At 32.5% G+C, this 15,668-nt stretch overlaps 1 protein-coding gene across 4 annotated transcripts in view; it reads left to right on the top strand.

Annotated features, from left to right (window-relative positions):
- Positions 1–15,668, top strand: part of LOC130899455 (glutamate receptor ionotropic, NMDA 2B) — a 216,533-nt gene that overhangs the window by 135,533 nt on the left and 65,332 nt on the right. For all 4 annotated transcript variants that reach the window (XM_057809403.1, XM_057809405.1, XM_057809402.1 and 1 more), the window contains one exon: positions 12,147–12,387. In XM_057809403.1, the coding sequence (XP_057665386.1) occupies positions 12,147–12,387 (241 nt within the window). The remainder of the gene's footprint in view (positions 1–12,146; positions 12,388–15,668) is intronic.

Below are 15,668 nucleotides of genomic sequence, written 5' to 3'. Positions count from 1 at the left end.
GTGAACCTAATAGGACAGAATTCATAAAATAAAAAACCTATTTTTCTAACTTTTTACTTTTATGAACAAAGTTGATAAGGATACTTTACTTGTTACTCTTATAGTGTACTTTTTCAACAAGGCGTCTCAAGCATCCAAGTATGACTCATTTTGTCTTAATAGACATCTAAAGACACTAGATTTAGCAGTTGGTAAGGCATGCAGATTTTGTTGCACAGAGGACGAAATCTCTATCCACACTCTCTCGAAGTGTGAAAAACTACGGAATTCCAGAACACTAAAACTGTCAGCGTATGAAATAGGAAACGAAGATCTATTGCAGCCACAGCCATCTTACATTTCGAACGTAGAGGGGTTAACAGATCAGCTGTGAACTTTGGGCTCTCCAGTAGCGCAGCAAAAAAGGGGGACCCAACATCTACATACATAATTTTAGTTGTGAACGAATTTCAAGTGTCTTATATAGATTTATCAGACTCGAAGAGTTTATGGCTGGTTATTGTTTTCAATAAATTAATGCCGTTTTGGCAGACTATCTCGAGGTGTTTAATGTGTTGTTTCCATATAAGTTTTTTATGAAGATAATACCAATAAACTTAATACTTTCCACAAATTCTAAATCTAAGGTCAGTGTGGGCATTTCTTTATGCATTTTCTGGAGAAGTTAAAACTCCGTTTCAATCCGCTAACAAACAACAATTATAAAAACATAAAAATCGAAGAAAACATAATAATAAAAGTTAATAATATATTTAAATACACAAAATGTTTCTACATAACTTTATTGGAAAACCATAACCTTCTTTTATTAAAAAAAAATTGATAAAACTGTGAGACTTGGAAATATATTGATTTGATTATATTTGAAAGACATTTTTTACATAACACGCCTATGGTAAAGCATCCCCGAAATGCAACAGCCATTTTGTCAATCAATATAGTGTCTATTGCTTTCTTATGATACTTTTAATTCAATGATTCGTATCTTAGACAAGAAAAGAAGTCTTTCAATGTTTAAAATTTGTAAAAAGTTAATTAAGGAACACAATAAACAAGTAAACGAGAGTCTGAACTATCCAATACAGATTACAAAATAAACATATCAACTGTAAGTAGCAGTGTCTGCTAATATGGTGTGAATTATGTACGTAAAATTATGTATTCTATTACAAATTCAATCTATCCTCAGCAACACGCTTCTTTCAGCTCCCATCGTTTATTAACCATAATAAGGAATAGAAGCTCTTCTTCGTATGTCTTGGTTATATAGACAGGATTGTATTACATAATCCATTATCATTTATGCTTCTAGGCTCAAAATTTTTGTAAATATCAAATTATGTATACTTACAACTTGAAAATAAATTGATCAATATTCTAAACAGGAGGGAAACAAACTTAAAATAACTTTCGTAAATTTTTTAATCTTTTCTTTGTATCAAAGTGAGGTTTTATTTGGTTCGTGAATGTTTTAAACACCTAATAAAAAGAGGAAAAGAAAATTGCCAATTGGGCTTTAGAAGATAATCGTGGTCTTTCAGGCAAAATAATCATAAACTTCCATATTACAGAAAAGTGATCTCCTTCAAAGCGCAACTTTGAAGTCATCCCAAAAAAAAACTGCCAAAAAATGGGCGGTCATGGAAATATATTCATAAAATTGGGTATCGTTGGTGTAAAATGAAAAATAAACGTCCAATCGTAATGGAACAGCAAATCATTTAAAAATACATTTTTATGACGCAGTTATAAACGCAGTTATATAGATAAGGAAAGTTTCCTATTGTTTACATAGATGAAACTTGAAACTTACATTGATCATTGTTCTAGAGATTTCAAAGACTATAATTCAATCAACGGGCGACATACGATTTCTAAAGACATTCATCTTACAATAGCTAAAGCTGGAGGTGAAACAAGTTTCGTTTCGTACCTAATTCATATTTCAAACAGTAGAAGTGACGCTAATCACAATAATATTAATTATGGTAAATTCAAAAAATTGATAGCTGAAAAATTAAAACCTAATTTACGAACGGTAAGTGTAGTTATTCAATTGAAAGAGACATTACCAGTGTCTGCAACAAGAAAAATCATTTTGCAGGAATGGTTGTGGCTCGAAATCATTTCATTTGACAAAAAAATAAACAAACCAGAGTCATATGCCCTCTTAAAAGTTCATAGATAGATACAAGACTACAAGATTCATGAAATTCATAATCTTTTTACCTCTAAGCTCTAAGCGTCTCAGCATATTAACATTCCCTCTCCCATATTGATTTAAATCCAATGAAAATTGATATGAGCTTTAAATCAAACCAATGATTGATAATATTGTTGAAGAGTTGATAATAAGTGCGAATGGTGATTCTGGTAAATATTCAGATACCGATAGCAGCGAACATAATTAGTATTCCGATTTAGCGGATATTGGAGAACTTTCCTACGAAAATGAGTTCCATGGAGTTTGTTTCATTATATTTGTAAACAATTCCAATTAAATTTTATTATCAATTCCTTCAATAACTCTATTTTTAATAAATTGCTTGAAAACTAATTGAAATTAAATATTAAATAAAAAGAAAATATTGAAATCAGTTTTGGTTCTAGGTCCTACTGATGCTTTTTTGTTGATTTCCTATTACAGAACAATAGTAAACATAATATAACATTATATCAACAAAAATTGACATTACATTGATATTTATAAACTTTCCCCTGGAGACAATTTTTTTGTTTTTACACTCCATTTGTTTGAAATAAGAAATGCGAAAAAATTATGTTTTCTGTGCGGTCCATAGGCTAAAACTTTCCCTAAGGCCCAGAGTGGTTAGGTTAGGTCAGAGACACCAAACCAAAAAAAATTCATTGCCTAGTGAAGAAATAAGATCCAAGTCACAAAGTCAGAAGATATTGTGTAAAGTTTTGTGAGAAAAAATAATAAAAAATAGTAAAAAGTAAAAAGTGATTACTTGTTGAAGTGTTTGTTTTGGAAAATCACATTTTTGTATTCTGTGTTTTGCGGAAAAACGTCAATACTTGTGGTTGTAACAACAATTTATTGTTATTTCATGTACAGTTAATGTAAAGATAGCACAAATTAACAATTTTAATGAGTCTTATTTGAATAATGCTAAAAAAAAACGAAAAAAAAATGAAATGTGAGGTTTTATGTTTTATAATGGATCATGAAAAAAAATCAAATGGACCAAGTGTGACGTAATGTTTCTAGAACTCAGGACGGTCCAACCAAATTGTAAAACATGTGGAGGAGGTTTGAAATAAAATACGTCGTGCGGTCCATAGGACCGATCTGGGTTGTGGGGAAAGTTCTGTTGCGGGCATACGGACCGCACCGGGGCTCAACGTGTTAAAACAGCAACATTTCCAGATAACCGCAATTATTCTTAATTTGTTTCATCAACTGTACTTTCCTAAAATATTGAGTTATTGTTATAGTTTACACAGCTGAATCTGTATATCTTCTCTAAATTCTTGTTTCGTTTGCCAATTTCCGACTCAATTAGATTATAAAATAAGTAAAAAACAAATCATAAGGTAAGATGAAACAGACAAGTGAAGAATTTTATAAAAAAAAATCAGCAAATGAACACCGGATCTGAATACAAACTAAAAATATTTCTAATCCCAAGAATAAAAACATTAATGAGGCGCAGATAATAAGCGTGTCATCTGTCCGTATATAGTTTGAGAAGATGCGGAATCCTTTGATTACGATTCCTTATAAATACTTCCTACTTATGAACTCTTCATTTCAATGCCTCTGGGAAAAGGAAATCCATTCAACGGATTAGGCTCAAGCTGTTAGCGTATGATGAACATTTGAGAATTGTTCCCACCGCACCGTGAGAATCAGATTCTCTGATTAATTAATGTTGATACAGAATTAGACAAATTAGAGAAGGCCGTATACATACATCCTAAAATAGAGTTATCTTCTTCTCCCGATGCTGAAAATTGAATCTAATGCTTAGAATACAGACGGGGTTTATTGTTGCACAATTCTATTCATTAACACTGAATTAATTACTCACAAATTGTGTTCAATGATAGAGTAGGTTAATAAAAAGTTAATTTATTCGGCGAGCATTCACTCACAGTGAATTAATTACTGCTATTGAGAATTTGATTGCTGTAAATCAATTGCTATCATTTATCAGTCTTTATGTGAATGACTGTATGCAGAAAATAGATCAGTGAACCCTCTATAGCTGTGATAACATTTTTATTTTATTTCGCAATTGATGTCCATTCTTTTTATTTACAAAATGGGCCATAATCTTCAAAATTCATCCACTGATGAATTTTTGGTTGTTTTCTTATTCTTATACAACTTTATCCTTCACATATATTTTCCTTATGCACATTTTTTATAAATGTTGTTACTTATGACTATTAAGACGGGAACAGAGTGAGCTCATCGCACGTGCTATACGTTTTAGTCAAAAAATGTGGAGCGCTGTTTAACATATTACGAGAATTGCTTGGAAAATTTATGAGTCAACATAAAAACAATACAACTTTTTTCCTTATTATCTTCATGTTATAGAGTCTTCTTACACAGTATATTCTTTTCCTTTGCGTATCGTACTGAATATGTTATAGGTCCATAATTGAAAATTGAATCATGTACGAGGATGTATTGATATCTAGTTAGTCTAGACCAGTTCCATGCATAAACAAAATATTACATCACCATAGCAACGAACAATAAATTATTAGAAGTGTAAGTGTAAAGTTGACGTCAAAAAAGTAAACCACAGTTACGCAAGTACATACCTGTATTTAAAAGGGTTAAGAGATAAGCAGATTTAAGACGATATGCTCAATACCCTTGATGATCAATGTCCTTCGTATACTACCGTGAGAAATTTGACTGCAAGTTTCAAAAGAGATAAACTTTCCATTGAAGATACTGACCGATCGGGAAGGCCAGTTTTTATGTCAGTCATCATATAGTACACGTTAATTTGGACATAAGAAAAATTGCTGCAAAATGGATCCCCAAATTTTTGAATATTGACCAAAAGCGTGCAAGGGTAGAAGCATCTCGTTCGATCTGTGCTCAATTTGAAAGCGATGTAGACTTCTTAAACCGAATTGTTACTGGATGAGACTTGGGTACATTTCTACGATCCAGAAACAAAGCAACAATCGATGGAATGGCAACACTCTGGTTTTCCAAGAACTAAGAAGTTCCAAAAATCTGCTGGAAAAGTTCTTGCTTCAGTTTTTTGGGATTGCCATGGAGTAATCATGATTAATTTTTTGGATAAGAGTAGAACAATAACTGTAGATTACTAATCGACATTACTGACCACTCTACGGGAAAAAATTCAAGTGAAAAGACGCGAAAAGCTATCCAAAGTTTTGATTTTGCAGGACAACGCTCCTGTACACAAATCTCATGATGTCAAGCACAAAATTCGTAATTTAGGGTTTATCCACCTTATCCACCAGATTTGGCTCCATCCGACTATCATCTCTTTCCTCAACTGAAAAAAAGTTTAAAAGGTCGTAAACTTTCTTCCAACGAAAAGGTAATACAAGCTGTGGAGGTCTGGTTTGCAGAGCAAGAAGAAAAATTTTTTTTTGAAAGGTCTAGAGACGTTGCAGGTTCGCTGTAATAAAATGTATCCAATTAAGAGGAGAAGAGTAATAAAATATTTTGACATTGAAATTTTGTTTGGTTCTATAGTAGGCTAAGAATTTTTCAATATATCCTCGTAATCCTAATGAATAGTTACAAAATATTTTGATGTTTATTATGTTAAAAATGCAAAAAAGCTATTTATTCGATATCCGAACTCTTTCATTTGATGCATGCCATTATTTTAGGCCACAGATACGTGATTCACCTTAGATTATGGAAGGAGCGAGCAGGTTCATGTATCCCATATGAATAATAATATTAATATAAAATGTTGTATGGGCTTGTACAAAAGAACAAAGTAATCTAGGTAGTCTGCTCGTAAATAATTCCAATTTTCCGATTTATCATAATGAATTATTAACTCGGTTAACTTATTTTTGTTTATAGTTACTATTAAATGCTCAAATGTATTTGAATAATTAATATATAAATTCCTAGGAGAAGATAAAATCAAATATGTGTTCACCAAGAGTTTGTCGTTTTAAATTCCACCAATTGTCTGGCTATAAGGAATTTCTAACTCAAAACAAAATTGCTGTCCTATAATAACTTGGAAGTATTTTAACGTTCACGAATTTCGGATAGTATTCACTTTGGAGTTTCAAAACATACCGTCGTTTCACACGAAAAAAGCTACTGTCTAGACAAGTTTTTTATTGAATTTCAGATCAATACAAAGGGATATTTGCACATTTATTAGTCATGAGGCCAATATTATTTAGATTTGGATGTAATTATTGCCCTTATAATGATAAACGAGGGTGGTTTGACACAGAGCTTTCTTCTAAGTTAAAAGCACTTTTGATTTGGTACTACTTTTTTAGGTCTCACTTTATTTAATTCTGCCCAACTATTTTCAAGGTCACAGCTCAAGACATTTTCCATTACCTCTTCAAACACATCTGTGAATATATAAAAAGTAGTTTATTGATAAACTCAAATAATAATTATTGAGATAACGGCAAGATGGCGTTGTTTCTCTCACGAGTTAAGTAACTCAATTCACAACTTTGTTAAAAACAATTAATTGAGCAAATTCAGAATAAATAAGGTTACAGTTGGTTTCTATGATCTGACTAGCGTAAGAACCCAGTATCGGTGTAAAAACTGCCTTAAATACTAAATCTTATCGTATACAATAATAACTATATAAAGAATTATAAAATCAGTAGATAAGGATATTTATGGTCGTTTATAATCACATTTATTTAAGATAACAATAAATGATTGAAGATGGAGTTGAAGTTGATAATCTACAAAACTAACATAAATACGGACTGTGAACAATTCTTTGGTAAAGACAAAACAGATTTTGAGAAATGAGGTTGGTTCCCATAAGTAGTGGCTCCCTTCAAAAATTCAGCTTCGAAGTCTAATAAACAAGTTAATCACTAGTTGGGTCGATAGAGTGGCCTTGTGTCGATTGCATCCACCGGAATTGAAGATTCTTGCCAACTACGGTTCCTCCAATTAGAATAAGAAGACAATAAATAATTATTGTCCCTACACTGGGCCTTGAGTAGATATCTTGGAAATATAATCCAGTATTGTTGTCGTTGATATAGGATTTTAATTTGGCTTGATTTCAAATAATTTCTATAACTTCTTCTTGGCAGTTTTATGTGATTGTTTCTCAGAAAAAATGTAAATCCAATGTTTATTATCTCTAATCGCTCGATGATTGAGGACGGTTCGTGTTTCATGTTTTTTATATTTATTAGTTCGACTTCGATCGATGATAATTATAATATGTTAATAATATTGCATAGACCGAAGTAGTTTTGATAAACAGTGGCAAAAAAGGTGCATTAGCCGTTAAGGTGGATTTATAAAATCTGACGTTCGCGTCCGAGCTGACGCTCTCATTGTCATTACGTTCGACTTTACGTTCGCTAGGCGTTGGAAACCGAGTGTGGGCGTTTGTGTTCATAAATCACATTTTGTAATCTGTTAAATTAATGTTGAACGCAGGCGCGAGCGTAAAAGTTTGTAAATTTACCTTTAACCTCAAAGATTATTATTTTGTTAGGTATATCGCTAATCAACCTCTCACTAAACTTACTTTATACGGATACTAATATATTTTGTTTCCAAAATACTACAAACATTGTCTGCTTCCTGTTTTGTATATACTGATTATTGACTATAATTCGTATTTTCAAAGTTTTTTTTTTGATTTTTAACTATAGCAAGAGTACCTTCAACACAAAATTACTAAGCACTCCCCTTGTACTAATAGAATATCGTACAGTAAAATACTTCGTTGTTTTTCCCTTTCATGAACGTTTGTATTGTTAGAAAATAATTCTATTCCCATCATGTTGGACAAACGAAACCTGACACACATAGCAAAGTTTTTTAATCACATATTGTTACATCAACCGTCATATAACAATGTACGTTTTTTCGTAATTCATCAAGTTTATTAAGCTTTTTGAAAATTAATCACGATAATTACGAGCTGTTGTTAAATTTTAGAGTTGTGTTGAGCTGGTTAACCAAGCTCCAGGGTTTTTCCGATCCTCGCCAGCTTTTATGTTCATTGGTGGGAACTTTTGTTAATTTAATTTTGAAAAATTGTGTATTAATTTTGGTATGAAGTGATTCTGATTTATGAAGCATCAATTTGTGATGGTTCAAAAATAATAAATCATTACATTATTCGTTGTTAAACAAAAAGACAGCAGCACGTGTTAATTTTTCGAATTTGTAACATCCAAAATCACATTCTTTGTTTCTTTCTCCTCACCTTCTTACAACTACTCTTAGATGTATGCAAAGACGCAAAATAAAAACATTCTTATTTAGTCAGAGTATGGCTGGCAACCTAGTAAGCATATTGTTCATATAATCGCCATAGGTGTAGAATTGGAAACTGAGCGGTGGTTCTATGCTTAATTGTGAGAATAAGAAATACAGTACATTCTATTCTCAATAAATCCAACAAATTTAGCAACTGTAGATCATAACTTTATTGCTCAAAATCCACCTCACGAGCTCTAATTGATACAGAAGTTGTCTTCAACGACGACATTTTATTCCCTCATGAGGATTATTAAGAATTGGTGAACTATTACCATATACCACATTTGTAATGAGGACGTATATAAGGATTTTTGATAATGTTACCCCCTATGGAGTAAAGAGCGATAAAGTTGTGTATAAAAATTATTATACTTCCCTGAGAATCACACAAAACTGCACGAGGAAACTAGTTTTATATAATAATATAAATATTTTGAGGAAGATAGCTCCGAGAAACTATAAAAATCTCTTGATCTCAGTGGGGTTTCTTTATCGTTAAACTCAGTGATGGTGTCGTAGTAGCATAGCTATGACACACAGGATTTCTTCCTGAGGATATTAGATGAACGTGCTTATATTTGATGAAGTTACTACGAAGTTTTCTGATTATCGTAGTCCTTTCTCTAATTAGGAAGTCCAAGTAGTAATGTAGGATGTTATGAGTGCGTTTATAATATTAGCACAAAATTTTATAGCGACGTGTTGATGGAGATTTGGCTTCTCCATTTCAGTGATAAGCACCATTAACTTATAAAATACACAGCTGAGGGAAAACCAGTGATCTGGAAGTAATATATTTGTCTTTTTACTTATTTGTCGGACCTCGTAAAAGATGGCTATCTGAATATGCGACCTTTCAATTTCAGTATATTCTCCTGTTAAGTCTATTCATTTGATCCAGTTTTCAAACTGTTTGTTTTCAAACGCGGTTGTTTTTTCGCAATTTCTTCCTTTTCCATATCAAGCAATAATATGTAATACTCTGTTGTTATTGCTATCGTTTTGAAAATACTCAATGAACACATCCCATGACTATCCTCACTTTTCCGGTCAATGAAACAATCACTCCCTTTTCGGAACAGGTTTCATTTTTGAAATCCACTATCTTGACTGTTTTTTCATTTGAGAAATGTAGTGCTGGATCCAGGAATTATATACCCAAAGAATCCCACTCATTTTAGCGCAAAAATAAAACCCCCTGGAAAATGTTGATCCGGTCTCCGATACAAAGTGAACAAATGCAGTGAACACGCGGATAGCTTTCCAACGGTCATCCAATTCCAATTGATGAACTTTTTTGATTACATCGCTGGTTATAGCTCTGTTTTGTCATTTGTATAGGCTTATTGCCTTTTAAAAACAGATATTTAATGACACTCTTAACAACGAATTACTTATGCGATTGTCAAACATTTGGCAGGAATTTCCGCGGGACCGTGAACTTTTCAGACAGCCCTCACACAAATTAATTTGTAATTTTGATAAATTAAGCTTCATGAGTATGCTAGACAGAAGTCGTATTACTCAGAAAATATAATTGTCAATATTTTAAAGTATTTTATATTATAGGGCGTATCGTAGCACTAAAATTTTGGAAAATAACAGGATCTATTCATACAAGGGACAAAGATCAATAATTGGGTTCAAATTCGACCGGTTGTTATAACATCAAAACGAGAACCGTTATTTACCAAATTTGCATCTCTTATAATCATATTGTATAAGTTGCCCTGAGCTAGATGAATTATTATCGTATAAATTATTCATGAAAATCGGATATGTGTGAAACACTACAGAAGAAAATGCGTGAAACTTAATTAAAATGAAATCAAAAGAGAATTAAACATTAAAAACAAAAGAATATACATATGTGATTCAATAAAACAATAAAACGTAAACAATGACCAAAGCCAGTATTATTTAGAATGTTAAGCAGCCTTAAAGGGGTTTAATTACCTTTCAGTCGTTATTCTGATTCCTAGGGCTAACTGGGATACTTCAATTAATCTTTTCTTAATTATAATCATTAGTTAGACATGGTCTCTAAGTTGAAATGATTCACAAATTATGTGTTGGTGCCTAGCTTAGACCGAAAAAACTATTTTCAAAACAATAAATAATGGAGCAAAAAAGTTAGAGAAACAGTCGCAATAATGAAATAACTTTATATTTTCGTTATACAGAAGATAAAATATTTTCAATTCCAAAATGATATGGAATTCTTTACAGCTCACTTGTGTGTCGCATTCACGTGTTTAATCATCGAAAATATGTGCTTAGCACAGCCGATCCGTGAGATCAGTTCAGTTCAGATAAACGTATGACGCGACATTTTTATAAGAAATTCTAGTAAAAGAAATTTCGAAATACCTTAAACGGTTTACGTGTTTAGCTGTTGAAATATATGCAAACGTTGGTCGAGATTATCAATTTATGATATTTTCTGCTAGTTAAACGTGAGGCACACAAACAGTGGTGGATCCTTATTTGATAGGATCTGTTTTTGGTAACAATAACTGTTGAAAATTATATCCACATGAGCCATAGTTTTGTTAACAATTTTCCACCAAAAAAAATCATTTAATCCAAGTTCATAGAAGCGAGCCTTCGATTGTATATGTAAAGAGAATTAAATAAAGACCTAGCTTCACCTCATCATTCGTATCCCTATTGAGCATCTACAATCACCAAGACAAGCTCCAAGCTCAGCGAAATATCGGCCTAAGACAAGCTCCTTGGTACATCTGAACCCATTAGATTTACCGAGAAGTTCACAAAAAAAATATCATGGAGGAACTGACAGAAAAATATTTCTATAGATTAAAACCCACTCAAATCCTGTTGAGTGAGCCGAAAAAACAGCTGAACCACGACGTAAAGAAAACTTAAAAAAGAGGAACCACCTATTTTGTCAAACCGAGGATCGGAAGCCTATCAAGTATGCATAACGTTTTTAGCCTTAATAAGTCGGCTAGGAATTTGATCGTCCTACAGGTTCTAGTCTTTTATCTAAGAAATTTATTTTTTTCACTAAAATCGGAATTTGATCCATGAGGGATATAAAACAATATAACGTCACAGCTCCCAATTAAACACTCGCTCCAAAAATTATCAATCGACATGCGAATGTAATTCTTCTAATGTTCTGAGCCAACATCTAACTTGCAAGGCTCTGCACATACCGAAGCTATCACAAAATTCCTCCATAAACTCGCTCTAATTCATGCCAACCACGAACACACTCGAACGCAATTTATTTTCACTCTCCATAGCAGTATAGATAATATTTAAAAGAATATAGAGTTAGATAGAAATTTGGAAAATCGAGCTGATTTGATCCGAAATACTGTAATAGAAAAACAAACATGGAAATTTGCAAAATTTCCATAGTGAGACTTGAACTCGTTACCAATTTACTGCAAGGCGGCGACCTAACCCCTCTACCTTAAAAGTATCTTCATGTTATAACTCTCAATTATAGAAAAAAGAAACCTTATCTCTTTAAAAACTGGCTGACTGAAATTTTCCTGCAAAAGAAAGAAATGTTAAACAAGAATTGAGGTTATTTCCCTTTTCCATTTGATTCCTTAAAACAGTTACTTAACCAAATTCATGCAATTAGGAATATAAATCTTCCAAACAATTATTTTTTCTAATTTCTTTTCAGGATCGTTTCAAGTTTACAATTCTTAACGCGGTGCTGGTAGCGAACCGAGGTGATTTAGCAGCTCTTGTAGATTCCGAAGCGCGTGTTATGCTATTGTACTGTACAAGGGAAGAAGCCATCGATATTCTAACGGCTGCCCGTGATTTGCATCTTACAGGAGAGAATTATGTCTGGGTGGTTACACAAAGTGTCGTGGAAAATCCCTTACAGACGCCATATCAGTTTCCAGTTGGAATGTTAGGTAAGTTATGAAATATTCATATATTCTATTAATTTCATTAATAACGAAAAATTCTCACATTCATTTTATTCAAAAACAATATAAGAAGGAGATTCTATGGCGAAAACTGGAATTTTTTATTTCATACTATTTAGTTCACTCAACTGATATAAGTTTGGTATCTGTTGTTCGTTTTTAACAATGAATCAACTTTATTCATCAACTCTAAGTCCTCTTTAACCCGTTTACTGCCACGGTCTACAACTCATTTTGGTTTCTATATAACCAGAGGCTCTACTACCTCTGACGATTTTTTTATAGCAAAACACGCACCTCCATCTTTTTTCCTTCTGTACTGTGCTGTACTGCTTAGTGAGTGATAGAATTTATTAGAATCCACTGTTAATTAAATTAAACTCATCACCAGCTCCTCTTGGCAAATATAACTACTTGGCAGCTTCTGCCGATGAGCCAAAATCGAGCAGAGTGTTTCTACCAAAAAACTCTGTTTTCCACATTTTTCATTTTGGAGTCGTCTAACTCTTAAAATAACGACCATAAACTCCCCTTAACAATATATCACAAACGCATCTCCCTAAAAGATCTCAAAAGTGGAATTTGTGATTCCAAAGAATGTTAAAATTCCCCAATTCCATCTGTTTTATCGTCAAAGTAACCAAAAGTTTGGCGATCAAAAAATAACTTTTAATCATTTTTCTACTCCAAGAATTTTTTGGGAGGAGCCCCCGTGATATATTATTCAGGGGGGCCTATACTATATAAAGATCACTATGGGAGACGGTCAGAGTCGATATTATCAGAGTTACATTATTTGAAAATGAAAAGTGCCAAACACGTTGTGTTTCGGCAAATAAACTCGGCTCTAGACATACGGAATAAGCTGCCATGTAGATTTTTGTCTTTCACTTGTCAAAAAGTAACGGAAAAACCTAATTTTGCCTGGTTATGGGATGAGTTTTGACCGCTCAGGACGGCCAGCGACAAGAAATGCCATCTGCGTGAGAAAGACTGGAGCACTTTGTTTCAGCTACTTTTACACATTTAGGCATTAATAGATGAAGGATCCATGCGCGGCGTACTAATTGTCCTGGCTGACCTAGTTATGCGGGTGGCAGCAGATGCAGCCCTGACAAGACCCTTAATCCGGTTAGCTCTTTTTTTTATGATGAGGAACGGCTCTTACTCTAAAGCGTTGCGACTCTCATGTTAGAACAGAAATTTGGACGTTCGAATTCTAATAATAATACAGTAGCGGCGTATCAACGGTTTATAAGCAAAACATTATTTCGAAAATTTAATGGAAAGGTACTAAATCGAATGAAAAAATCTCATTAAACAAAAAATAACATTTAATAGCAAATCTGGACCATTAATCTCAAGCATCGCTGTAAGATTGGGGATTGAATTCATATAATTCATAATTAAAAAATAATTGATCTTATCTCTTTCGCATATTATAATAATATGGTCCTATTGGAACTTATATTAATTTTATTATTTTCATTCTGATCACTATTCTGTGTTATTGAATACAACAAATTATAAGAATTGTCTAAAACTAACTATTATCATAAACAAGAAAAAACCAAACTTTTTCCGTTCCAGTATCATATAGCGGGAAAATCTAACAAAAATAGATAACGTGAAATCACGGAATGACCCTAATTTCATTCGCAGCGATGTAGTTTTAGAACAAAATCAAGATAAATACGTTGAAGGAGATGAAACTTTTGTACTTTTGATTGAAAATAAAAAATTAATATTGAATAGCCACTCCAAAAAGTTCTCTTGCTGCGATAAGTTTTTCTATTCACTTTTCGAATAAACTTTGTGAAGTGGTATTACGAAATTGAAATGCCTGGAAGTGATTTTTTCACATTTTCAAAGACCAGATGAATCCGACAACTAAAACAAAAGATAAAATCAAATAGGGCCTGCTTGAAGCACGTTAAAATAATTAATATACTTGATAATGCAATCGACATTTAATAAAATTTGCTCTTAGATAAAATATTTTCTCAAGTAAAACACAAATGAAGCCTCTGATTGAAGTGGAGGTTACAAAAACGAGATATACTCAACTAGAGGTGATATAAATTTAATTATGTTCGTATAAAAAAATTCTTTCTGTCGTTTATGTCGTCATATAACTCTTGGATTTCCTCACAAAAAGGAGAGAGAGGATAATTGACAGGTTTTCGAAAGCTCGGCTCAATTTATTACGTAGACCTTACTTAACGACAAATAGGGTATTTTCACCTTTTTTGCGAAACTCACCTTTATATCATTATTTATAACATTTTTCACGACAAAACAATATATCACGTCAAATTAACGTCCTTACAAGATGTGTTTTGATGATAATTTGAGTGGAAAGTGTCATACTCAAGTATCAGTGATAATGTTGTTCAGATAATGTAAAGCGAGATGAAATTATTAAGTACACTACTAAATAATTTCATGTAATCAAGCAATGAAAGAATTAAAGTTAAATTTAATAAAGAGGATATTCAATTTGAATCCCACTTCCTTTCCAAAATGGTGGTGTACCTAACCGAGGACTATGTGGAATCTCACGAAGCCTTTTTAAATGCGATGCCAGACGTTTTAATTGCATTTTTCTTTTCAGTTTGTTTCATTGTTGGTTTGTGAGTGAATCCCCAGTCTCGCAACACAATTTTGATTTGGATTTTAAAGTACTTAAATTCTCTCTCAACTTGAAGAACTGTAAACTGTATTTTTTGTTCCAACATTATCAAAATATCACTTTAGGCACCATAATTAATTGAAGTAAGCACTATAATTTCCATGTAAAAATAACAACAAATACATACTTTCGAGACTTGATATTATACCTTTTTGTTTAACACTTCATAGATACCCTATATTTCTTATTAATTTCACTTTATAGTGAGTTTAATTCATTCAATTGACGCATTGGGAAAAAAGTATGTCAAAACTTGCGTCATACTCTGCTACAATTTTACTTCTTTAAAGGCCGCTTGACATAATGCAATACAACGTGCAAGAAATTGCAAGTCTCTGTAAATAGTAAAAGTAAACAAAATCCCAACCTCAAATTTTATCTAATATTTTGTACCTAGTTTAACAATGAAAATAACAAACCTAAGTTTTACGAAAGCCAAAAGTAACTAGATTGCAACTTGTACGCAATAAAAATGGCACGAAACCGATAATATCAAAATCTTGCATGAAACAATCGGATGAACTTCATCTGCGCATGTTTTGGATTAAAAAATATTGCGTCTTGCTTTGCATTG

The sequence above is a fragment of the Diorhabda carinulata genome, chromosome 11 (genome assembly GCF_026250575.1).
Source record: "Diorhabda carinulata isolate Delta chromosome 11, icDioCari1.1, whole genome shotgun sequence".
Taxonomy (NCBI): domain Eukaryota; kingdom Metazoa; phylum Arthropoda; class Insecta; order Coleoptera; family Chrysomelidae; genus Diorhabda; species Diorhabda carinulata.
Note: the sequence above shows the minus strand (reverse complement) of the source record. Positions and strands in the feature narration are given on the sequence as shown.